This window comes from Cervus canadensis, chromosome X, assembly GCF_019320065.1.
Source record: "Cervus canadensis isolate Bull #8, Minnesota chromosome X, ASM1932006v1, whole genome shotgun sequence".
NCBI lineage: Eukaryota > Metazoa > Chordata > Mammalia > Artiodactyla > Cervidae > Cervus > Cervus canadensis.
The window spans coordinates 142,835,124-142,860,702 of NC_057419.1; the positions used below are offsets into that span (position 1 = coordinate 142,835,124).

At 45.1% G+C, this 25,579-nt stretch overlaps 1 protein-coding gene across 2 annotated transcripts in view; it reads right to left on the bottom strand.

Moving 5' to 3' along the window:
- The window catches only part of MECP2 (methyl-CpG binding protein 2), a 59,642-nt gene extending 34,855 nt beyond the window's left edge, over nt 1-24,787 (bottom strand). The window contains exons 1-2 of one of the 2 annotated variants that reach the window (XM_043457492.1): nt 24,639-24,767; nt 19,438-19,561 (exon numbers count right to left, since the gene is read on the bottom strand). In XM_043457492.1, the coding sequence (XP_043313427.1) occupies nt 19,438-19,463 (26 nt within the window). In that variant the 5' untranslated portion in view covers nt 19,464-19,561; nt 24,639-24,767. Of the gene's footprint in view, nt 1-19,437; nt 19,562-24,638 lie in introns of both variants that reach the window. The other variant, XM_043457490.1, reaches the window with a different exon arrangement.
- Between the last annotated feature and the right edge of the window lie 792 nt (nt 24,788-25,579).

The window sequence follows — 25,579 nt, forward strand, 5'->3', positions numbered from 1 at the left end:
CAGGATCTGCCTCTTCAAAGGCCATTCTCCTGAGTACTTTAAGCTGCACATCTGTTGGCAAAACACAAATATTGTTACCCAAATATGAAGCCACAGATGGCAAAGGCACCTGACAGCCTTTAAAATTCCTTTCTCCTGTTTTGCAAAGCTGCCCTGGGAAATCGTGCTGTTAAATTATACACTCGTAAAGGATGTACAGACATACCTCAGAGAGACTGCAAGTTTAATTCCAAACCACCACAAAAAACGCAAGTATTACAATCAAGCGAGTCACACAAGTTTTTGTCGTTTCCCAGTGCATATAAAAGTTATGTTTACACTAGATCACAGTCTATCAAGTTGTACGAGAGCATTACGTCCAAAAAATGTGCAGATTTTACTTAAGAACATTTATTACTAAAAAATGCTAATCGTCATCTGAGCCATGTAACAGTAACATAAAAGATGACTGATAAGAAGTCAGCATAACAGATACAGTAATAATGAAAAAGCCTGAAATGCTGCGAGAATTACCATAATGTAACACAGAGACACAAAATCAGCAAACGCTGCTGAGAAAAGAATGGTGGCACAAGTCTTCAGTTTGTAAAAAACATACAACCTGTAAAGTAAAGCACGATGAAACAAGTCATGCCTTTCTGTTCAAAAAATGGAGGACTTGGGAATTCTCTGGCAATCTGGACTCCACACCTTCACTGCCACGGGCCCAGGTTCACTCCGTGGTCGGTGAACTGAGGTCCTGGAAGTCGTGTGCCATGGCCCGAAAAACAAACAAAAAAAATGTGGGGGACTAGTGTGGGTGCCATTTAGATTTTCACCAATGTATACCATGTTTTGGGCTAATTGCAAATCCTCCAAAAGTGTCTTAAACTCTAAGTCCAAGAACTTCTCTGGTGGGCCAGTGGCTAAGAATCCGCCTTGGAAGGCAGGGGATGATGCAGGTTTGATCCCTGGTCGCAGACCTAAGATCCCACAGGCCTTGGGGCAACTAAGCCCACGTGCCACAAGTACTGAGCTCGCACACCCCAACTAGAAAGTCTGGGTGCTGCACCTAAGACCCGAGGTAGCCAAATCAGTTTAAAAAAAGAACAACCCCCCCTGCTCTGCTACCCCCAGTAGCAGAGCAGGTTGTATTCTAGGCTGCCCCTCTCAGTGTAAGACAAAATCTTAGGGCAAGGTCCCACTGCAGACTTCATCCACCCAGTATGTGCGCCTGATTCCAGGCCTTGGAGATACCCCAGGGGAGAGGCAGGGAGAAACCGAATCAAACAGCATACAGGAGATGGTGAGAAGGGAAGGGTGAGGCAGGGGAAAGTGGTCAGGTGGAAGCAGGCGTCCAGCTTCAGGGAGGGCAGCACTGGGAAGGAGCCGATCGAGCCGACCTGAAGGAGACCCGAAAGGGAGCCGTGGGATTCCTGGGGAAAGAATGTTCCCGACAGAGGGAGGAGCTGGGCTGAGACCCTCAAGCAGGGCAGGACCTGGAGGGGCCAGGGGGGCTGCAGTGGATGGGAGGCCGGAGGAGGATGGCAGGAGTGGAGCTGGGGAGTGAACAGCTCAGGGCTCTAGTACTGGCTTTCTGAGCTGACCACCAGGAAGACAGAGTTGCTATTTACTGGGAAGGGGAGGCCAGGCAAAGGCCAGGCCTGAGGGACTGGGAGTTTAGGAGCTCAGGCTCAAACAAGTTCAGCTGGAGAAGCCTGCTGGAAGCTGAACAGAGATGGCAAGTCAGTGCTGGATGCGCAAGTTTGGGGTTCAGGGGCCCCGGTCAGCTTGGAGACATGGAGGAGACAGCCGGTGGCTCACAGGCGGGGGTGAGGGTGGAGAGACGTCTGAGCCCCGGGCCCCCAACAGCATGCAGAGAAACCTGGCGCACACTCAGCCATGACCTCTCAGGACCCGGGGACACCACATACCATTCCCTGGTAGCTCAGTTGGTCAAGAAACCACCTGCAGTCCAGGAGACCCTGGTTCGATTCCTGGGTCGGGAAGGATCTGCTGGAGAAGGGACAGGCTACCCACTCCAGTATTCTTGGGCTTCCCCGGTGGCTCAGCTGGTAAAAAATCCGCCTGCAATGCAGGAGACCCCAGTTCAATTCCTGGGTTGGGAAGATCCCCTGTAGAAGGGGTAGTCTACCTACTCCAGTATTCTTGGGATTCTCTGGTGGCTCAGACGGTAAAGAATCCACCTGCAATGTGGGAGACCTGGGTTCGATCCCTGGTTCAGGAAGATCTGCTGGAGAAGGGAACAGCTACCCACTCCAGTATTCTGGTCTGGAGAATTCCATGGACTGGATAGTCCATGGGGTCACAAACAGTTGGACACAACTGAGCGACTTTGGGCTTCCCAGGTGGCGCTAGTGGTAAAGAACCCACCTGGCAATGCTAGAGATGTGGGTTGTATCCCTGAGTTGGGAAGATTCCCCTGGAGAAGAAAATGGCGACCCACTCCAGTATTCTTGCCTGGAGTATCTCATGGACAGAGGAGCCTGGCAGGCTACAGTCCATGGGGTTGCATAAAGTCAGACACAACTGAGCACGCAAAGTAAGTAAGCCACCTCAGTGAACATAGCAAATAACCCCACCCTGGACAGTTCTGCCCCAGCAGGAATGACAGACGGTTAGATAAACATTCTATCAGAAAAGGACGAAAGCTACCATTTGGAAAAAACAGGGCATTCAGGGAAGGCCCAAGTCAGCAGGTGCACAGCCTCAAGGGAGGGGAGGGACTAACTCACATGGATCCTGGAGTCACTGACAGTGGAAACAGTGACAGAGTTTCATTTTCTTGGGCTCCAAAATCACTGCAGATGGTGACTGCAGTCATGAAATTAAAAGATACCTGCACCTTGGAAGAAAAGCTATGACCAACCTAGACAGCATATTAAAAAGCAGAGACATTACTTGGCCAACAAAGGTCCATCTAGTGAAAGCTATGGTTTTTCCAGGAGTCATGTATAGATGTGAGAGTTGGACTGTAAAGAAAGCTGAATGCTGAAGAACTGATGCTTTTGAACTGTGGTGTTGGAGAAGACTTCTGAGAGCCCCTTGGACCGCAAGGAGGTCAAACCAGTCAATCCTAAAAGAAATCAATCCTGAATATTCATTGGAAGGACTGATGTTAAAGCTGAAGCTCCAATACTTTGGCCACCTGATAGGAAGAACTGACTCACTGGAAAAGACCCTGATGCTGGGAAAGATTGAAGGCAGGAGGAGAAAGGGACGACAGAGGATGAGATGGTTGGATGTACCACCGACTCGACTGACGTGAGTTTGAGCAAGCTCTGGGAGCTTGTGATGGACAGGGAAGCCTAGTGTGCTGCAGTCCATGGGGTCGCAAAGAGTCGGACACAATTGAGTGAATGAATAACAACTAGCCACCAGAAGAGGCACGAGAGAATCCTTTGCTAGTCTCCAGAAGGAGCAGAACCACGCAACAGCTTGATTTCAGACCTCTGGCCTCCGGCACCGTGCCAGAATGTCCTGCTGTTGGTAGAAGCTGCCCACTTTGGGGTCCTTTGATGCAGCTATCCCATAAATTCATCAGCTTCTATTTGAGCTCTACTTCTCACTAGACTCCTGAGCTTTGTACAAAGGATCTATGCACCTTCTGCCCTCCCCATGTTTTTCAAAGAGGAAGCGCCTACCTGGAGCCTGCCCTTCCGTGGCCTCTCATCAAGCAAGGACTCTGCCTGTCCAAGATGCCATCTCCTCCATCTCCACCTCCTCATGCGAACATGCTGTCAGATCCATCTACCTGAAAAAGACCCTCTGCAACCCCACAACTGACACTGACCCCGTCCACCCCTATTTCTCTGGTCCTCATCACAACAAAACTTCTCAGAAAGAATAGTATATACCCAGCCTCCACTCCCTCACCTCCCACCCATCCATTCTAATCTGGCTTCTGTCCTTACTCCCTCTGATAAAGCTCCCCATGTTACAGCCAGCTCCTTGCTTAAATCCTTCACTAAAGGATGACCAACTGTGTACATGCACGTGCTCTTAGCCCTCCAAATCTCAAAGAAACAAAGTTCAGATGTATAAAGAGGAAGAATCATCCAAAAGACAACAGAAATGATAGCAGGAGGAGACTTCTGAACAGATGAGATATGTCTCACAAATTTCCAGATGCTGGAAATAGTGTGTGGACTAACAGAGTGAATGTTAGTTAAGGAAGCTACAAAGGAGAGGGGAGCCCCTGTTCAAACCCCTCAAAACACTCAGATCAGAGCAGACCAGACTTGGGGCAAGCAGTGGCCCTCAACCTCTCCCGGACAGACAAGTCACCTGGGGGTTGTTGACCATCAGATTCTGATCCAGAAGGTTTGAGCACAGGGCATTTTCAGCCAGCTCCCAAGTGAGGGTGATGGCACTGGGTTGGCGAGTGTGCACACATGAAGTGCAAGGTGCCACTTCCTCCCACAGGCCAGAAACCAGACAGTTTTTTCTAAGTCTGTGGCTGGAACCTTCCTCTCCTCCCTGCAAGGCTCCTGGTGGGGCTGACAGTAGCCCAAGCAAAGCCCACCTCTGTCCATGGCGTCTGTCTGCTTCCCACCAGAGCCAAGTCTGCAGGTCGGCCTGCCCTGCTCGGGCCTCCACTCCCATAAAACTCCTATGCCCACCCTCCCCAGGGGAAGGGACCCTACAGGACAGGGGTGACTCCATCAGCGAGCAGGGGCAGGGGGCCAGTCACCCAGGCCTCCCGTCCCCAACATGAACAGCTCCCCAGGGTTCGGGAAAGAGACCCAGCAATTGGAAGAGAGATCAATTCTGTCCCTAGAGGACACAAGAAAATATTCTCGTGTTTTCGAAGATAATTTAGCCATAAACCAGAATAGAAACATCTACAAACAAGAAAGAAACAGACAACGGGAGTTCAGAGGTTAAAAATGGATTAGGCACAAATACAAAACAACAGAGCGTCACTGTTTACAACAGGAAAAGACTGAAAAGTACCCAAATGTCTATCCACAGAGAGCTGCTTGACTAAAGCATGGTTCATCCACATAACAGAGTCTGTGAAGCAGGAACAAAAAGAATGCGGAAGGGAGAGCTCCATACCACTATAAGCAAGGAGGGTAACAACGCTGGTAGGTAGTGATCTCCAGGACAGAGGAAGTGAAAACAAACAAAAAAAGATGCAGAACGGTATATCAAACATGTTTTTTGTATAAGAAGGTTAGATAAGAATATATGTATATATTGGTTTATCTTTTTGCAAGAGGAAGCAGTAGAAGGATAAACAAGAAACTAATAACTTCTGAGCATTATATGGGCTTAGCTTCTTCATATTAAAATTTTTTTGGCCTATTAAAACTTGTATCTTTCAGGTATACAGCATTTGACTTCTGTTATACAATACAAAGTGGTCACCACCACAAGTCTAGTTATTATCTGAGGCTTGGCTTTTTTTTTTAAATTCAAGCCTGTTACACTAGATTCAATAGATACCAAATTTCATTTCAATACATCTGATCAGAATAACTTTAACAAAAGAGAATTACAAAACCCATACATTTTGTTTACATGTACATTAAGTGTGCATATAGGCTATTAATACAAAGAATCATGTAGGAGGAAACAGTAACCCACTCCCCACTCTAGAATTTCTGCCTGGAGAACCCCATGGACAGAGGAGCCTGGTGGTCTACAGTCCATAGGGTCACAAAGAGTCAGACATGACTGAAGTGACTTAGCACACACATAAAGAATCATTATGACAATCATAACACTGTTATTCCACAATCATAACTGAAGAAATTTGCTAAAGGAGCACTTCGCCAATTAAATTAGGCTTGACTGCTGGACCATCAAATACGTATTCTACAAATAAAGAGAAAAAGGCAAACCACAACATTGAAAACAAAGCTAACTACATCAAATCAGTAACATAACCACACAAAAAAGAATTATTCCAAACGACTTTTCCCCAACACATTATGAAGAAAAATTTGCAACATACAGAAAAATTGAACAAACTGTACAAAGAACACCCACATATATATCACCCAGATTCTACCATTATTGACATGATTCATCCACACATCAATCCATCTTATTTTTGATGCATTTCAAAGTTCACCAGTACACTTCATCTCCAAACAAGTTAGCATGTATATCATTAACTAGAGATGAAAACTCGTTTTCATTTTTTTAGGTAAAATTTACATCCAGTGAAATGACAAATTTTAAGTGTACCATCTGATGAGTTCTGTCAAGTGTATGCACCTGTATAAGCCAAACACCTATCAAGATAAAAGATGTTATCATGGTCACAGAAAGTTCCCTGGCACCAGTTTCCAGTCAGCCCCACCCCATATCCTCAGCAACATTTGGTGTTGTCAGTTTTCAGTTTTGGCCCTTCCAGTGGGTATGTAGTGGTATTTTATTGTGGCTTTAATTTGCATTTCTCTGATGACTAATGTTAGCATTTTTTCACGTGAAAACTGGTCATCATTCAGATGCCTTCCTTTATTAAGTACTTACTAAAATCTTTTCCTGTTTCAAAAATAGACTGTCTTTTTTTATTATTGAGTTGTAAGAGTTCTTTATATATTCTGGGTATAAGTCATTTGTCAGATATACGACTTTCCTATTAACAACTTTTGTCAACTATTTCTCAATGACTTCTGTCTTCTCATTTTCTTAATCTTACCTTTGGAAAAGCAAAAGTTTTAAGTTTTAATTAAGTCCAATGAATCCATTTTCCCCTTTAATAATTACTGTTTTCTGTATGCTAAGAAACTTTTATATCAAGATTGTGAAGACATTCTCCTGCTTTTTCCTAAAAGCTTTATATTTAGATCCATAATTAATCTTGAATTAAATTTCATGTATGGCATGTTCAGTTCAGTTGCTAAGCTGCGTCCAACTCTTTGCAACCCCATGGACTGCAGCACGTCAGGCTTTCCTGTCCATCACAAACTCCCGAAGCTTGCTAAAACTCATGTCAATAGAGTTGGTGATGCCATCCAACCATCTCATCCTCTGTCGTCCCTTTCTCCTCCTGCCTTCAATCTTTCCCAGCATCAGGGTCTTCTCCAATGAGTCAGTTCTTCACATCAAGTGGCCAAAGTACTGGAACTTCAGCTACAGTGTCAGTCCTTCCAATTAATATTCAGGACTGATTTCCATTAGGATTGATTGATTTGACCTCCCTGCAGTCCAAGGGACTCTCAAGAGTCTTCTCCAACACCACAGTTCAAAAGCATCAATTCTTCGGTGCTCAGCTTTCTTTATGGTCCAACTCTCACATGTATACATGACTGGGATGTGAGAATCATGATCATTCCCAGAGTCATACTGGGAAAACCATAGCTTTGACTAGATGGACCTTTGTCAGCAAAGTAATATCTCTGCTTTTTAATATGCTGTCTAGGTTGATCATAGCTTTTCCTCCAAGGTGCAAGCATCTTTTAACTTCATGGCTGCAGTCACCATTTGCAGTGATTTTGGAGCCCAAGAAAATAAAGTCTGTCACTGTTTCCATTGTTTCCCCATCTGTTTGCCATGAAATGTTGGGACCGGATGCCATGATCTTCGTTTTTTTTAATGTTCAGCTTTAAGCCAGCTTTTTCACTCTCCTCTTTCACTTTCATCAAGAGGCTCTTTAGTTCCTCTTCACTTTCTGTCATAAGAGTGGTGTCATCTGCATATCTGAAGTTACTGATATTTCTCCTGGTAATCTTGATTTCATTTTGTGCTTCATCCAGCCTGGCATTTCTCATGATGTACTCTGCATATAAGTTAAATAAGCAGGGTGACAATACACAGCCTCTTTTCCCAATCTGGAACCAGTCCATTGTTCCATGTCCAGTTCTAACTGTTGCTTCTCGACCTGCATACAGATTTTTCAGAAGGCAAGTAAGGTGGTCTGGTAGTCCCATCTCTTTAAGAATTCTCCACAGTTTGTTGTGATCCACACAGTGAAAAGCTTTAGTGCAGTCAATGAAGCAGAAGTACATGTTCTTCTTGAATTCTCTTGCTTTTTCTATGATCCAATGGATGTTTGCAATTTGATCTTTGGTTCCTCTGCCTTTTCTAAATCCAGCTTGAGCATCTGGAAGTTCTCAATTCACAAACTGTTGAAGCCTAGCTTGGAGAATTTCGATCATTACTTTGCTAGTGTGTGAGATGAGTGCAACTGTGCAGTAGTCTGAACATTCTTTGGCATTGCCTTTCTTTGGGATTGGAATGAAAACTGACCTTTCCCAGCCCCGAGGCCACTGCTGAGTGTTCCAAATTTGCTGGCATATTGAGCGCAGCACTTTCACAGCATCATCTTTTAGGACTTGAAATAGCTCAGCTGGAATTCCATCACCTCCACCAGCTTTGTTCTTATTGATGCCTCCTAAGGCCCACTTGACTTCAGACTCCAGGATGTCTGGCTCTAGGTGAGTGATCACACCATCGTGGTTATCTGGGTTATGAAGATCTTTTTTGTGTAGTCCTTCTGTGTATTCTTGCCACCTCTTCATAGTATCTTCTGCTTCTGTTCGGTCCATACCGTTTGTCTTTTATTGTGCCCATCTCTGCATGAAATGTTCCCTTGGTAGCTCTAATTTTCTTGAAGAGATCTTCAGTCTTCCCTGTGGTGAGCTGCAGTTGAAATCTCTATTCATTCCTTCTGCCTTAGCTGGAGTTTAGTAGAGTTTCTATGAAGAATTTGCCTACCTTCCCCACTGCCTGTGGCTAATCTGCTTTCCAGAATTTCTGCCTTCATTCCTCTTATTCCTTAACCCTCGAGTCTAGGTCTCTATCAAAATCTCTGTTTCCCTGCAGCAGCACTGAGGAGGACTGTCTGTGGGTAAATGGCTGCTTTTCGTCTAATGCAGTTTCCTTCTTCCAAGTATCGACTTCCCTCTAGTTTCTGCCTGTTTTCAGTCTCTCTCTAGTGCCTTAAAACAACTGGTTTTTTATTTTTGTCTTAAGTTGTTAGCTGTTATCTGCAAGGAGGTGGGAGGTAGTCCAAAATGAGCTACCTCACTACTACTAGAAGCAAATCCTCCAGGTGGTTTTTGAACACAATAATCTTGATTTTACGTCCCTGGTGAGATATAGCCTAAGGATAAGAAGAAATCTGAAACTTCATTCATAATTATTATTTTCGCAGTACTAATGATATTATAATTTGATAATTATTTTATGTATATTACAAGATAAAGTAAGTAACCTTTAATGTTAATTAGGAATAAACTTTTTTGTGTAAGAAAACGATATACAAGGGTTAAATAAAGTTGAAGACAAACCCGCTAATGTTAATTTAATGACAAACCCTCTAATGTTAATTTCCATTGTAGATATCGTTATGTATTTGTGAGGTAAGAAAGCTTTTCAGTATGTTTTCTAGCTTTGTCCACTGAAAGATCATAGATACAATGGCACCCCAGTAAGAGTGTGCACATCTAACACCAAAATCTTGGATTCTAAATACCATTTCCCACTAAAAGGATCCAGAACTCCTGGAACCAGTTCTGGGGTAGGAAAAGCACACACTGGGATGGAATGTCTTATCCCAGAAAGAAAAGAATCACTCAAAGACTAATTAATAAGGGTATGAAATCTTGGTATGTCCAAGATGACACAGGTGCCAGCATAAAGGGAATCTCATTGGCCACATTTGGAATAATTTGATCAAGAAAGAATAGTGACTTTGGCTGCAGAGTAGAACATTTAATAAGTAAAATTCCATGAGTCTATATTGACATGAAAGAGAACAGAAAATACAACAGCAAATATTTTGCCACCATTTTAGGTGATCATTACACCAGCTCCTTACTCTGGAATTTAGTTATCAAAAGCAAACATTTAGTATTTATACTGATCCAGGGTTATTATATCCCCTTCCATAGAGGGAAAGTGTTTTATGGACTAAAGGTGATGGAACAAGAACCACTGTTGTGAATATGAATGCCAACAAGGGAGGTGATGTAAGCTGTCTTCTTTTATAACTCCCCAACACTGTCAAACCAAGAAAGATGCATAAAAAAAGAAAGATGCACAAACATACAATTTAGTTTTGACAGGAACCAAAGAAACTCAAAGGAGACACCATGAAAAGCTGGCATCACATCTCTGGGTCATGGAACAGGAAAGGAGAGGGCTAGATTGTTGTTTTCACCATAACCTCGAGGTTATGCTGTTATCAAGTGGCTATAATACTTTTGATTATAAAATCAAAATCCAAACAACCTAACCCTTCGATAGCTTCCTACTATTATGACATTAACATCAAAAATCCTGCACCCACCGTGTCAGCCTCTCAGCCTGCATCTCAGCCCCTAACCCCTGCTCTGCCGCAGCCTGCTTAAGTATCTCAGTTGATGAAGCTCTGGCCAGACTCGGCTTTCACAGGTACTCTTCTCCACCTGGAAAGCCCTCCTCCACTCCGGGCTTTGCCCCCTTGGTCCCTCACTTCAGCACTGCCTCCTTCAGGTGGGCCTCCATATCCCTCCCAAGGCTGGGCTATTCCTCCATTATACACGATCATAGTGAACCCTCTTCCAACTCCTCCTTTAGAACACTGAACCCATTGTAATTACATAATCACTCAGGAATTATTTAAAGTCTGTCTCTCCAGTCACACTTGAGCTCCATGCAAAAAAGATGTCACTCTGTGTTGGTCACCCTACAGCCTGCCTACCACACTGCCCCAGGTACCGTAGATACCTAACTCCATCATGGGATGAATGGCTGGATGACAGCCTGATGAACTGCAGATCCTTCAACACAGAGCAGCAAGGAACCCAGTACTTGCATGTGGAAACATTTAATCACTTAGAATTAAGTACCACTGTAAAAAAAAAATAGGCCTATGAAGTATGTAGCTGTTTCCAAGTGTGGGTGAGAAAGCTGCTCAACATGTGACCTGAAGTCTTAGAGCATCTGTCTGAGAAGTGACTTGTGGTGGGGACTGAGGTCTTAGTGGAGGTGGTGAGAAGTGGTTGGTTCTGGGGTACATTTTGAATGTGGAGGCCCACAGTACTTGCTGGTGGATTAGAGGAAGGTGAGAATCTAGGACATCTAGAATTTTAGACTGGTAACTGGGTGGATGCTGATGACATTTAATGAAACAAAAACTAGGAAGAGAAGCAGATCCATTGTTGTTGGTGTTCAGTCGCTCAGTTGTGTCCGAAGCAGAGTTGAAGGAGGGAAAAAAGCAAGAGTTCTGTTTGGGACTCGTTAAGTTTGAGATGGCTAGGAGCAACTCCAGGGGAAAGACTGAAGAGGCCATCCAATGCGGGGCTCAAGAGGTTAGAGATGCCAAAAACCATCACAATATTGTAAAGTAATTATCCTCCAATTAAAATAAAGTAATTAAGAAAAGCAAAAATAAATGAGGTTAGAGATGCAAACTAGAGACACAGGCACAGAGTAGAATGGTCAGCACACAGCCACACACAGAAATGAAAGCACAGAAATAATGGAAACAGCCCTAATTAAAAAAATAAATAAATAAAAAATAAAAATGATGGCATAAAAACATTATCTATGTGTAGATGGCAGTTTTATGGACGATCTTTCCATTTCCTCTTCCCAAATTTTCTAAAAAACATTTTCCCCCACAAGACAGTTATTACTTTTATCATTAGAAAACACAAGTTATTTTCATTTTAGAGAAAGGTGATGATACGTATTTTTACTGACATGAAAAGATATCTATGGCATTATCAATGTGGAAAGAAGGCAAGTTACAACAGTACATACTATATGATCCCATTTATCTCAATCAACATGTAGGAATTTCTCTGGTGGTCCAGTGGCTAAGACTCCATGCTCCCAATGCAAGGGGCCAGAGTTCGATCCTTGGTCAGGGCACTAGATCCACCCTGCAGGCTACAACTAAAGATCCTGCGTGCTACTACGAGGAGTGAACATCCCATGTGCCACAACTGAAACCCAGTGCGGCCAAAACACAAATAAATATTCAACAAGTAAAACATAGACACGTATACACAGGTGTGTAAAGAAGACTCTAGAAGGATATTTAAAATGCCAATAGCAAAGGTAATCTTTAGGTTATTATTTGCCAGTTGTAGTTGCAGTACACTTTGCACAGGATCTGGAAAATATTAATGTGTTCATAAAAAATATTTGATATAGTAACTTAAACTCACTTTTCATGTCATTCTGTCTCTCTTTATTGCACCTGTGTTTTAGGGCTTTCCTGATCTCTTTCCCCGACATAGCGACCACTCAAATGTTGGCTGTTCTTTTATCTGGAGTTGCATGGCATAATGGACTTTGGCCCTCTGAACCACTCCTCAGAAGGACGTTTTCAAATGCATAAAATAAAATACATAGAAATTGATTAACAACTTACTTCAAGAATTGGTATTAGAGTAATATGTGCCTCTTTAGTAAACCACTAAATAGCCAGATCTGGAGGTGAGTCTGACAACTAAGTTTGAGTTGTGATGAACACGAGCAATATTTCAAAATCTCCGTAACTGCATGGAATACAATATGAAAGCATCTTTGATCTCTATTGGTGACAAAAGCACAGGTACTCCTAACACTACCATGGTCTGCTGCCTATATCTGTTATTAAATTTTTAGTGAGAGATTAGTAAAAATAAAGGCCAAGTGTTTCTCCCATCCAAGGTTACAGAACCCCTGACTTCTCAAACTTGAGCCAGAACCCTCAGTCTAGAAAGATACACACCAAACTGTAACAGCAGTTTTCTCTGCATGCTGGAATTTCCAGAGTAATTTCCACATGCATTTTCTAAATTTCCTAGAATGATGCTTTACTTATGTAATTAAAAATAAAGAGCATAATGAACACTATTTTTGTTTGGCTGTTCATTTTCTTTTGTCTTAAACAATCTGGAAGAGTGGTTAAGAAATTTTACACAGTTGCTCACAGGCTATATTAACAGTTTCTTACAGGGTCATACCACTGAAAAAAAGACTTTCAATTTTGCCTAACTATTTATTACAATGACTTGAATCATTCCTGTGTTCTTACAAGCCTAGAAAAAAATTCACTAGAATTATTTATTCTGGAGTTAAAAGGAACAAAAAGACAAACTGTCACAACTGCAGACATTTGTCTCCTTTTTTTTGCCAAGTGTAATTCCAAAAACAGCTGAAAATATTAGAGCAAATTAGTACTTAATATGGACTAATACCTTCTGCTGTTTACAAAAACAGAAAACCCAGAAACATGGAAATTTGTATTTTAAAAACAAATTACTAAAAACGTATATACAGATTTAAAATACTTTTCAAAGAAATGTCTAAAGTACCAGAAGAAACCCCAGAAAAACCGAAGTGCTTACATTTTTCAAAAATAATCTACATGAAGACAGTCAGCTCATGCTGAAAAGCACTGAAGTTGGTGTCTTAGCAGCAAAACGTGAAAAGGAGATGGGAATGAGGTAAAATGTGCCTATCTCAGAAGCCTGCTTTGATTTCTTTCAAAACTAAAAATAAAACCTTCGGACTGCTCTATTAATAAGTCTAGAAAATGGATGCCTTTTTTTGTGGAAAGTTTTCACAAACACCGAAATAAAAATATCTTCTCAGTTAATAGAGCCGAAGGATGTAAACATAAACCAGATGTCAATCCTTGTTTTTCGACAATTCCATTCTCCCTCAGGGCTCTGGTGGGACTTCGGTTGTAAAGATGTTTCCACAGCACAAGGAGACAAGTTAAATGAATGAAGGGCTGCACACAGCAACACGGCCCAGGCTCAAAAGCCAAGGAGCACGTAAAAAGCACAAGCTGCAGAATGTCACCTGCGGTAGGGCACTGTCCTGGGAATTCGCAAAGTACTTCAAAGGTTATAAATTGGCCCGTGGAACACAGCACGGAGCCTGGCTGGGGAGTAACCCCATCGCCTTTGGGGGATGGGCAACCTCTCAGTCTCCAGGATCAGGGAGGAAAGGAAGGTTTGAGGAGGAGACATGGAGCGGGAGCCCCTGGGGTCTGATGGGCAGATGGCTTCCAGAGCCCAGGGGTTGGGGGGACAGGCCAGGTGGCCGGAGTGCCTGCCACCATTTCCTGGGGCTCGGGACCCTCTCAGAGTGAGGCCACTGGAAGGAAGCCTGAGCCTATTTGGCACAGCCGGGCCAGCTGGGTCTGCTCTGCCACCAGCATCCCTGCCAGCGCAGCTGCTCTGAGACCCCTGCCGCCCCATCCTCCCACCCTGAACTCTCCAAGTTCTCTCCCGTCTGAGCCTCCAGACACACAGCCCTCTCCTCTGCATGTGCCTCCTCCTGGAATCTAAAGGTGCCTTATCATTCAGGTCCTGGGGGGGGGTCACTTTTCAAAGAAGTCTCTTCCCTGACGCTACCCAGGATACCAGGTGGGATCTGTCTAATGTTTCCGTGCACTCTAAGTGGCCACTGTCGCCTTTAGCCCATTGTAAAATAAAGGCATATTGGCCTGTTGTCTTTTAGACCAGAAAATCACTGAGTGTATGAACAGTCCCTAGCATCTAGGGCAGGAACTGACAAATAAAAGATGCTCAAATAGTCCAGGGTAAGTGAAAAAAGGACTGCAATAGAAAGAGTACCACAGTCAATGAGAAATGAGGTGACAGCAATATGGTCCTGAATACTTTCAGGGTACTCCTTCTGACATCACAACACAAATGAGAGAGAACGTTGAGCAGCTGTGGCGCTCTTCAACCCTGAGTCCCAAGGAGCCGCTGCAAGTTAGAACGTACCAAAATAAAAACACTCCATTTTCTTCATGATCCACAAATGAGAACAGGCTGACGTTCTCCTTGCCAAATAAAGGGTCCCGTCTCAGTTCCTCTGTTCACACTAGGTCGTGAAATGAAAGCGTCTGAAGTTTTGCTTTCTCATGCTAACTGCTGAAAATGATTTCTTCCTACCCGAATAAACAGCTCTCTAATCTCTACAAATTTGTGCTTATCTACTCAAATGTAGTTTTTTTCCCCCTCTAAAACCACGCAATTGGAAGGCCAGCCTTGATTTAGCATTACCTATCAAAGTTTAAAATGCATATATCCTTTGACCCAGCAAGTTCCAGCTCTATGAATTTCTCCTACAGAACTTGACTGTGAAAAATGGTATTATATAAAAGACTATTCACTACAACATTAATGAAATAAAAAACACTGGAAACATAAATATCCATCAAGAGAAAATCAGTTAAGAAATTATGATGTATCCATAATGGACTACTACCCCAACCCTTAAAATGAGTGACATGTCTCTACAGAAATTGATATCACACACGCATCAAAATATATTAACTAAAAAGAGCAAACTGTGCAAATGTGCAGTTTTACTATTTGGTAAAAAACCACATGCACAAAATATATACATAAACACACATATAAAAATATATAATAATATGAGGTATCTAGAATAGTCCATTTCATAGAAGACAAAGTAGATGAGCAATTGCCAGGGACTGAGGGAGGGGGAGGAGTGGGGAGTTCTCATTTAACGGGTATCATTTCAGTTTTGCAAGATAAAAGGGCTCTGGAGATACATGGTGGTGATGGCCACACAGCAAAGAGAATGTACTCAATGTCACTAAACTGCACATTGAATAGTTAAAACCGAAAATTTTCTGTTATGAACATTTCACAATTTCAAAATTACACATGCACACTCACAGATTAATAAGAAACTGGTAATGATGGTTGCCTTCAGGGAGAAAGGGATGTCTGGGGACAGGACGGCAAGGAGATCTTATACCATGTAACTTTTTATACCACCTTTTAAATGCTGTACTGTTATATACGTATTTAAAATAATCATTAAAAAACCTCAGCCTTACACAAGAAGCCTTTTCTTTAATCACATGTCACTTATGTCATTTCTTTAAGTCAAAAAGAAATTAGGACTCCACTTCAGTTTTGAGGGTACTTATTAGATTTAAATGATGCCAGCCGCAAAAAATTACACTTGTTCCCCAAAGATCACATTCACCAAAACCCTGTCTTTATTTTTATCAGCTATTACAGAAAGCTTCAAAATCATCATAGAAGAAAATTACCATTTTTATCAGAGCACAACTTTTACTCCATCACAACCAAGGCAGTTGAATATAAAACTATTTTAACGGCAAAAGGCCCTCATCATAAATCAAGACACAAATCAGCCCGCAATTATCCGAGTTAGAAAACAAACTATGCTTATGTTGCAGTCTACCCTATGGCTCCGACTTCCGTGTCAGAATTTAAAACACACACATGCATATATACACCCTCTGAAGTCCTCCTAGTTTACCTAAAACCTACTTTTGTGAAGATCTGCTATTTTCTCAAGTCTTTCGGAATGGGCAAGGGAGCCATGCAGCTGGCATCAAGACCTCTGTCACCTTCCCCAGCACCCCACGGCCAGTGAAGAAGGCAGCACATGCAGGGCCCAGCACCACCCCTGGCTCAAAGCAGGAGCGAAAATATTTGTTGGATGAATGCATAAACCATTATCTGTGGACGGGCTTGACCTCAAGAGCCTCACAAAGAAAAAACTTCAGAAAGAAGTAAAAGATGCTCTATTCACTTGAAGTTGGCATACAATAAAGGTGAAGACCAGATAGCTCAACAAATGGCTATGACATACTGGCTAGCTGGACTCGAGACCTCATCCCATCCCAAAGTTAAATACCGAAACAAGTATCCCAAATACCGTACAAAAAACATAAGACAACTTACCTATACGAATCTTTTGCATATATCAAATATGTATGTACGAATATAGCACATCATCAAGTTTTTTAGGAAGAAAGAAAATCTAGATGATTATTGTCATGTCACATAACAAAGAAAAATCTCTGCATGATGACAGAGATTTAATATCCTTAATATATTAAGAGTTCTTATAAACTGACTTAAAAAGAAATACCCTGATGCGAGAATAAATGCAGGACATGAACAGGCAATTCACAAAAACCAAATACAAATGGCCAGTGACCACTGACGTTCAACCCTAGTAATAACCCAAGAAACACATATTTAAAAAGGACATCCAATTCTGGGAGGGTATGGGAAATAAGGGAAGTGGCACTTGCTAAGACTGTCACGGGAAATGGGATAGACATTTTGGAAGGCGGCGTGGTTAAGTTCCCACCAGCAACTTCAAGTCTAGGCAGCCATTCTTCATAAGGACTGGCACCTGAGGACATTCAATCCAACAGCATCTTTAATAGTGAACCATCAAGAAAACCAAAAAGGGGAACACTTCATGACAGTAAATTGGCACCAAACTATGCTTCTATTTAACAGAAATGAGGCAGAGAAACGTATCACATTGATAGATGTAGAATATGTACCATGTGATCCTTATTTTGTCAAAAATACAAACAGAACATATTTGCAGAGCCTGGGAAGAAGAATCAGAAGGATCTACATTACGCTATTAACAGCGGTTACTTTGGGTAGTGGGTGCGGAGAGTACTGGGAGCATTTGCTTTTTTATTGATATACTTTAAAATAGTTTGACTTTTCTTTTTTAAAAAAAAAGCATGTATTATTTTTTATAATTTCTTAAAAAGGAAAAGTAGTAAGAGATCAAGTACTTATCTATTAAAGACAGGTTCTGTCCTTTGAGAATTCCCTTCAAAGCTCCCTGATAGCTCAGTTGGTAAAGAATCTGCCTGCAATGCAGGAGACCCTGGTTCGATTAATGGAAGATCCGCAGAAGGGATAGGCTACCCACTCCAGTATTCTGGCCTGGAGAATTCCATGGACTGTATGCTCCATAGGGTCACAAAGAGTCGGACACGACTGAGCGCCTTTCACACTCACACTCACTTCAAAGTCCCTTGAAGCTCAAACGGCTGTGTCTCTCCCATTCATAAGTAATAAGAGTTATTTTTTAAAAACATCTCTTCCTTTCTACATTGTTTAGAAGAAACTGTACAGAGTCGCCACCATCTGTGTTATGAAATCCATTTGCAATCGGAGAAAAAGACTATTAAAAACATCAATCACCCCTTCAGGCCTAGTATCTATCAGAAGAAACCCATTCACTGCCTGTATTACATTTCGTCCACACAGTTTCTGAGACAATGCACAAAGCGGCAGCCAAACGACTCCCACCAGCATAAATACGTGGTGTACAAAGAACGTCCTGTCAGCAGGGCCCAGAGCACACCCCGCAGTGGTAAATGGGAATGACAATTTAAGTCACAGGATCACAAGCAGAACCAAATTTGCGACTTGGAGGCAGCGTGATGCTCTTCACTTCTGTCTACACCTTTTCTGCTCCTCCACCCAAACTCTCTGCCCCTCTCCCAGCCCCGAAATGGGCCAAGACGTATGTCCACACAGCTTCAGACTGAAGCATCACAAGTCACTAGAGAGGGACAACTAAGCGCACAACTTGAGGGGGTCAGCTGGAATCCCAAGAACCGCGTATGTGTAAAGTCACGTGTTTTTCTTTGGAGAAGAAATGGAGAAATCAAATTAGCGTGTTCAGTCTTACCACACGGGATGTTTGCAATCCAGATGTCAAAACATCAAATGTGGATGTGGCCTCCAAAAAAGCTTAAGATACTGAGCCTGCCGGTTTAGAAATGAAGGAACTGTTCGATCTGACCAAATACAAAGGCCAGGAGGTGGTGCCCAAGCACCTGACACACAGGTGACAGGACCCCTGCACAGCAGACTCAGAGGGCCTAGCTTCCCAGCTTCTCAAAAGGCCTTCCTCCTGCTCTAAAGTCTCAAGAGCCCAAAGGGCCTCAGCGTGCTCTCTGTGGCCCCTGTGGGAGGTGTGCGGCGTACACACACTCAATTCCCTGGTGACTCAGATGGTAAAGCGTCTGCCCGCAGTGCGGGAGACCTGGGTTTGATCCCTGGGCTGGGAAGATCCCCTGGAGAAGGTAATGGCCACCCACTCCAGTCCTCCTGCCTAGAAAATTCCATGGATGGAGGAGCCTGGTGGGCTACAGTCCATGGGGTCACAAAGAGTCGGACACGACTGAGTGACTTCACTTTCTTTTATTTCTGCTGTCTGGCCACAGCTTGCAGGAAGTCGTCCTTCTAGGGGACCACACGAGGGTTCCCGTGTCTGCAAATGCATCACCGCCACTCGCTAATGTTGACCAGGAAGTCATTTACCCGAGACCAGAGCAAATAGAGCACCACGCTGAAGGCCGCTAGGTGAGAGCCGGAGCAGCGGGTGAAGAGCTCCCAGCGCTCTCCGCTCAGCTGACCTGCTTGAAGGTGAACTGAAGGGGCAGGTCACCAGTTCCAGCTCTAATCTGACACCCGCCCCCGGATCATACCGTGGCTACCAAGAAGCCTTAACCCAACTGACCTTTCAGGGCTCAGGGAAGTGACTTTTTTTTATTATATGGCACAGTTTGGCACCGTTATGTCTTTAGTCTTTGGGGTACTTTGATAACGGTTCAAGAGTAGTAGATCTTGTTTGATTCCTTTTTTTTTTTTAAAAACAGATGGCCAAACCAGGACATATACTAAAAAAAAAAAAAGGAAGGTTACTTACCTGAGCCCTAACATTCCAGCTACCATGGAATCTTGTTGGAGCTGGTCTACAGAAGCAAGATGTATTCTGGGGAGTCACATGTCACATCAAAGCAGGAACTGGTGAGTCTGTATTTTTATGGAGCCTAAAACAAAGAAAATCGTAAGTTGAAAGCCCCCATCGTGCTGCACGACCTTTTTCCCAGGGCTATTTGGGACATTTTGAAGATAAACATACAGACAAAGTACCTTGCTATTTCCCAGCTTACCTAGCTAGAAACAAAGGATACACTGAAATTTACTACCAGATAACACACAGTGCTAAAGGAAAGATTCATGAGTGTTAGAACTGACACTATCACAGGTCTTGTCACCTCTGAGGAACATTTTGACAGTATAAAACGTACAGTTAGGAAGCGATCTCCAGTAAGTACTTCGTGCAACACGTCATACAGAAATACCCAGAGACAGAAGATATGTTCCAGAGAACACGCAACATCAAAATGTCATCCCAAGAACACATGAAATGTAGAGGCAAAGTCTCCTGTCATTTTCAAGCAGCTGAAGTTGCAACAAGCTGCTGTGACATCACGTAAAGAGGCTTTAGCCAGGAGAGAAAAAAACAGGTGGAACCAACAGAAACCAAGTACCCCGGGAGATCCTAAGCCATCCTCAGATATACACAAGACTGTTTTTGAGCACTCACTTTTAGGTCTCTCAGATCAGTAAAATGTTCAACAAACTGAGTTAACAGTATGATACTTTCTCTTTTGCCTTTGAACACATGTTCAAAGAAAGTCTTCTGCCACTATACTTTTCATCAAGACAACCATCATTTCCTTGTTAAAACCTCAACCGCCCCATATTAGCTAATTTCTGATACCTTGCTGGCCCAAGAGTTGCACTTTTATCTTTAGACTAAAAAAACCTAGCGTGTACAACTTAAAGAGACCATTCACACAATTACTCATGTAATCAAACTCAGAAGTGCAACACCAACCAAGTCGTCTTTTATTGCTGATCTGGAACTACCCAGGATGGTATCTGGAATTATCTACTGAGGTGCAGTGAGGCCTCAGAATTCCCTTAAACAGTTGAGTCATAGAATGCTCTAAAATCCCAGAAGTCAAAGTCACAGTATAACTCAGTTGTGCTGGGCTTAGTTGCTCTGTCGTGTCCGACTCTTTGCAATCCCATGGACTGTAGCCTCCTGGGCTCTTCTGTCCATGGAGATTCTCCAGTAAAGAACACTGGGGTGGGTTGCCATGCCCTCCTCCAGGGGATCTTCCCAACCCAGGGATCGAACCCAGGTGTCCCACATTGCGGGCTGATTCTTTACCATGTGAGCCACCAGGGAAGCCCGTGAATACTGGAATGGGTAGCCCATCCCTTCTCCAGGGGATCTTCCTGACCCAGGGATCGAACCACGGTCTCCCACACTGCAGGTGGATTCTTTACCAGCTGAGCTATTACTCACTTAGCTATATAATAAAAATCAAACTGGCATCCTGGCTGGGAGGCCCTAGAAAAGCCACAACTTCTCACAGTTGTATTCTTTTTGGTAAATTGCATTTTTATTTGTAAACTGAGGGACGTAGACTAAGGTTCCTTCGAGCTCCGAAAGTTTAAGATCTCTGATAACTCAAGATTTCGTGGAGAAAAAAAATAATAAAGAGCCAGCAAATGAGAGCACTTAGGTGAAAACCCAATAAAGCAGTGAATTGCAGGTCTATATATATGTATATAGAGCGCCCCCAGCTCTTATGCATGGAAGCCTTTCTAAGGCTTGATCCCAAGAGTCCAGACTTCTGCAGTATAACAAAATAGCTATGCTCAAGACATTTCATACACCAGCAGAACCAACGTAAGTGTGCCTTGAAGAAGTGAAAAAGGCCAAGGCTTTACTCTGTAACAGAATGGTCACAACTCCCCTTAAATATGGGGGTGGCCATGCCCTGCCAGCCCCTGAATTCCCATTCTCAGTTCCCCCCAACACCATACCTACCATCAAAGGGGTAGAACCAAGTATTTAAGCAATGGCGTACAAAGCAAGCTTTCAATAGGAAGGGGCTTCGTGCCAAAGAAAGGCAGAAGAGACCAGGTAAATGTAAAAGAGCACAACTTTTGTGTCAGTGAGTCCAAGGAAAAGAGACTTATTTACATCCATCCTACCCAAATTGAGGTAAAGGCACAGTGGTGACAATGACAGTTTGACTGGAAGGCACTGGTACAGAAGCACTGAGAACAAGGTTCTCACGAACCTCAGCCACACAAGGTTGGTCTGCGTGCGTATCACCAGCAAAGGCGGGGAGAACAAACAGGTGTCTGCCACGCTCCCTGGAACCACCAGTCTAGGACTATGCTTCACCCCCACTGTGCTTGAAACACTAGTTAACTGCAAATGTCAAACCCGTTCTATAATTTTCTTCTCATAGATAACTCGGGCAGGCTGGCCACAAACTGCTCTTAGCCAGTTAAAAGATTTTCACTGATATTCACCTTTACAAAAGATCACAGGTTCAAGGAGACATCATTTATCATGTAAATAACCCCGGGCAGGTGTATTAACGGTGGAAACCGCCCTCCAGGAAGGAACTAACACTTTTCCATCGGCTCTTCTTTATTCTAGGTTCGTTCGAGAAGCAAGGTTCTCATTCTGTCTCCACATGGGGGAACGGGTATTCAGGAGGGGGACATCATCATATTGGACTCCTCTAGCCAATTCTTCTGTCAAATTCCACAGCGTGCCTCCCCATCCCACTAGATTCAGCCACAAAGAGGCAGGGCCAGCCGGGAAACAAGGGCTGTGGCTGGAAATTGCAAATAAAATGCAAAACTGTACTCAAACCCTCCTGCCAACATAAGCAGCGCAAAAGTTGGAGTATGGTTGGACTGCATCATGCTCTGTCAGGTGAAACAAAGACCTGGGATTCTAGGTTGCAAGCATTCCAGGCAAATTTGTAACAACAAAAAAAGAGCATGGTGTGTACTGGCAAGAAAGCCATAGAGGGTTTCCTCAAGCTGTTAGGACACCATGACTTCAGATGCCGCCAGGTACTTTGCAGACAAACTATATTCTGGAGGCTGTGCAGGTTAAAGGGATAGGGGTATGATGGAATGGCTCACTGGAGGGGCACTCGAGGCAGCTAACACACTGCCAATGATGTGAAACAAAATAGAGCCCTTGCCGGTCACATCTGAGGCTCAGATGTACAAACCTTGGAATCTTCGTTGAGGCTTGTGTATCTGTGTGTGCAGACAGGAATGCACCTCAGTGATCAGCCCCCTCGCTGACATGCCACGAATGGGTGTCCTGTGGCAACTTATTCAATCAACTCTACACCTCTGAAACTGACTGTGCCCTTTAAGGTTCTGATACCTCCATGTCAAAAATGAAAGCAAATGTTTCTTAGGTTCCAGGACTAGGATTTAGAAGTCCTTCAAAGCCCATAAATAAATCTATTTCCCTAAATCCCTAGTGGAAATTCCCAAAAGACCTAAAACTAAAAACCAGATTTTAAAAAAAAAGAAAGATTCAGCATATTTCAAAGGACCCAAGAGGTTAATGGCATTCTTAGTTGAAATCGTTCAGATGCAGATGAAAATTCTGACAGTGGAACCCAAATTTCTCCTGGATAGCAACTGCCTGTTAATAATGATTTTTGCTACCAAGGCCCAAATATGCTTCATTTTCGTAATGTAACAAAATGTCTGAAACTTGCCAGAGTCCTCAACTCTTAAGCCACTCAGCCTCACAGGCCAGTAGGTTCGGTTCTGTGATCACCAACCACCCACAGAATTCTAGGCTACCATCTCACAATTTGGGGCACTGATCAGCACAACAGAGACACAACTCTGAATGGCTCTGCAGCCCGTTCCTGTTCCTGGAAAAACGAGAAGCACACATCTGCCTGACCATGAGTCAGGAATATCAATTTTGTGGTGGAGCCCATTTCAGCTGTGACCAATCCTCACCGAACACACTCACAGTAGAAGCGACGGCCACAGTGGTGTATTCCACAGCCAGCTTCCCCCCCTTGGAATCCACACTCAGCAAGGCCATGAACGGTATCCTCTGTGAAAGCAATCTTTTAAACTCTTCACCATGACCTTAAGTCTTCAGTGCAAAACCACAAAAAACATTGCCACGCCACTAATCAGTCACCTGAGTTTCAGTCTGGGTGACTCAGAAGCAAACTAGAAAGAAAATAAACTTTCAGGGATCAAGTGATAGGCACCCCGGCGATACGGTGAACTTGCCCCATCTGGTACTGGTGATCTTGAGGCGGGCGCGCTCCGGGACTATGGAAGCCCGTCACAGACTGAGTCCCACTCCACTTATGTAACTGGAAGATCGCCGGCGAAGGGGGGCGGGTGGGGGGGAGGATGGGAGGGCGCTCGTATTCTGAGGCCATGGCCCCCCCAAACGCCCTGGGGGCGCGCTCCCATCGAAGCGCTTCGGGTGCTGCCGGACACCCCGTCCCCTCCCCAAGGCTCCTGATGGCAACTATCACCGCCTCTTTCTGATGAGCTCTGGGGCCAAGAACACAATGTCTAGTGCCTTTTGTGGGTGGACAATAATTCCCACCTACTTGTTCCTGCTAGATGCGAAAGGAACTCGCTCGCGGCGGGGGCGGGGGGGGGCAGAAAGTCATGGAATGGGCGAGAAGGAGGGGGAGGCAAAGCCTGGAGATGGGGGCGACAGCCCAGGAGCCCTTGTGGCGCACTCTCCCGACGGGAGGCGAACTGCGCACGCGCGCCAGTGGGGGGGGGGGGCGAGTAACGGGAGAGGGGGCGCGCGAGGGAGGGAGACGGGAAAGCGCGAGCCAGGGAGAGGCCGGGGGCGCGGGCGCGCGACGGTGCCGCGGGCCCGAAGCCCCGCGAAGGGCACGACGCGCGCGCAGCCCCGACAGGCGAAGCCCAGGCGACAGGGGCGCCCGCGGGGCCGGGGGGCCGGGATGCGCGCGGAAGGCGGGAGGGCGGGGGGAAGCAGGCAAAGACAGCCTGAGGAGGCCGCGCCGAGGACGGTCACCCGCAAGTGCGGGTAACGGGCCGCGGGCGGGGGGGGGTGCCGTCACCAGCGGGAGGGGGAGGGTAGAGAGGAGGGACGCCATCCGCCAGCCGTGTCGCCCGACCCCGCGGGCCCCTCCCGCGCCACGTCCCGCCCCTACCCCCCGCCCCCCAGCAAGGGTTCCCGCCCGCGGCCGCGGCGGTCCCACTCACAGTCTCTCCTCCTCGCCTCCTCCTCCTCCTCCGCTCGGCGCGGCAGCGGCGGCGGCGGCCATTTTCCGGACGGCTTTTACCACAGCCCTCTCTCCGAGAGGAGGGAGCGCGCGCGCCGCCGACGCCGAGACCCCGCACGGCCGACGTCGCGCCCCGCCCTCCCGGCCGGCTTGCGCGCAGCTGCACCTGCGCGCCTGCGCCCCGCCCCCGGTGCCTGAGCGAGCCGGTGCGCCATTGGGTGCGGCGGCCGGGGTGGGGCGGGGCCTCGGTGGCGGCGCCCCCAGTTGGCGGGACTCTGTGTCCGTTCCGGCGAGGGAAAAGGGGGCGGACGCCCCGTCTAGCTGCCGATTGGCTGCCAACGGCCGTCATTTGGGGAAAATAGGCGGCTTGGGCGCTGAGGGGATGGTTTAGTGGGCGGAATTTGAATATTAAGGATTAATAGGCCTTTGCGGATGCTGGGGGCAAGCGACGGCCTAGCTCCAGACGCCTGTTTGAGCGACCATCCCGGGCTCTTGACCTGCTGTCCGCAAACACGCAAAGTACATTGCTATAAGCCTCCCGCAACAGCCACATTTTCTCAGTATCACCACCTTCAGTACAAGCAGCAAAGTTGCCTTACATTGTTCCAGACAAGGGACCTTGGTTTACGAGGCCTACCCAAGGCGTTCTTTCATTTGAGCCTACCGTGTGCCACACTCTCAGAGGGGCAGGGAATAAACTGAACAACGAATTGTAGCCTTGACCTTGCAACTCTGGTGGGGCAAGAGGGTGCATGCTAAGGCTTGCACGAAACCTGTCATGGTTGGATGAGATGGTTTGGGGTGAGTGGACAGAGGGGGCAGTGGGAACACAGAGAAGTCAGCGCTCGGCCCGGAAGAGGTGATTGGGGATCCCACAGCGCTGGTATAGAAAAATATTTAAGAGTATGAAAAAAGTTTTAG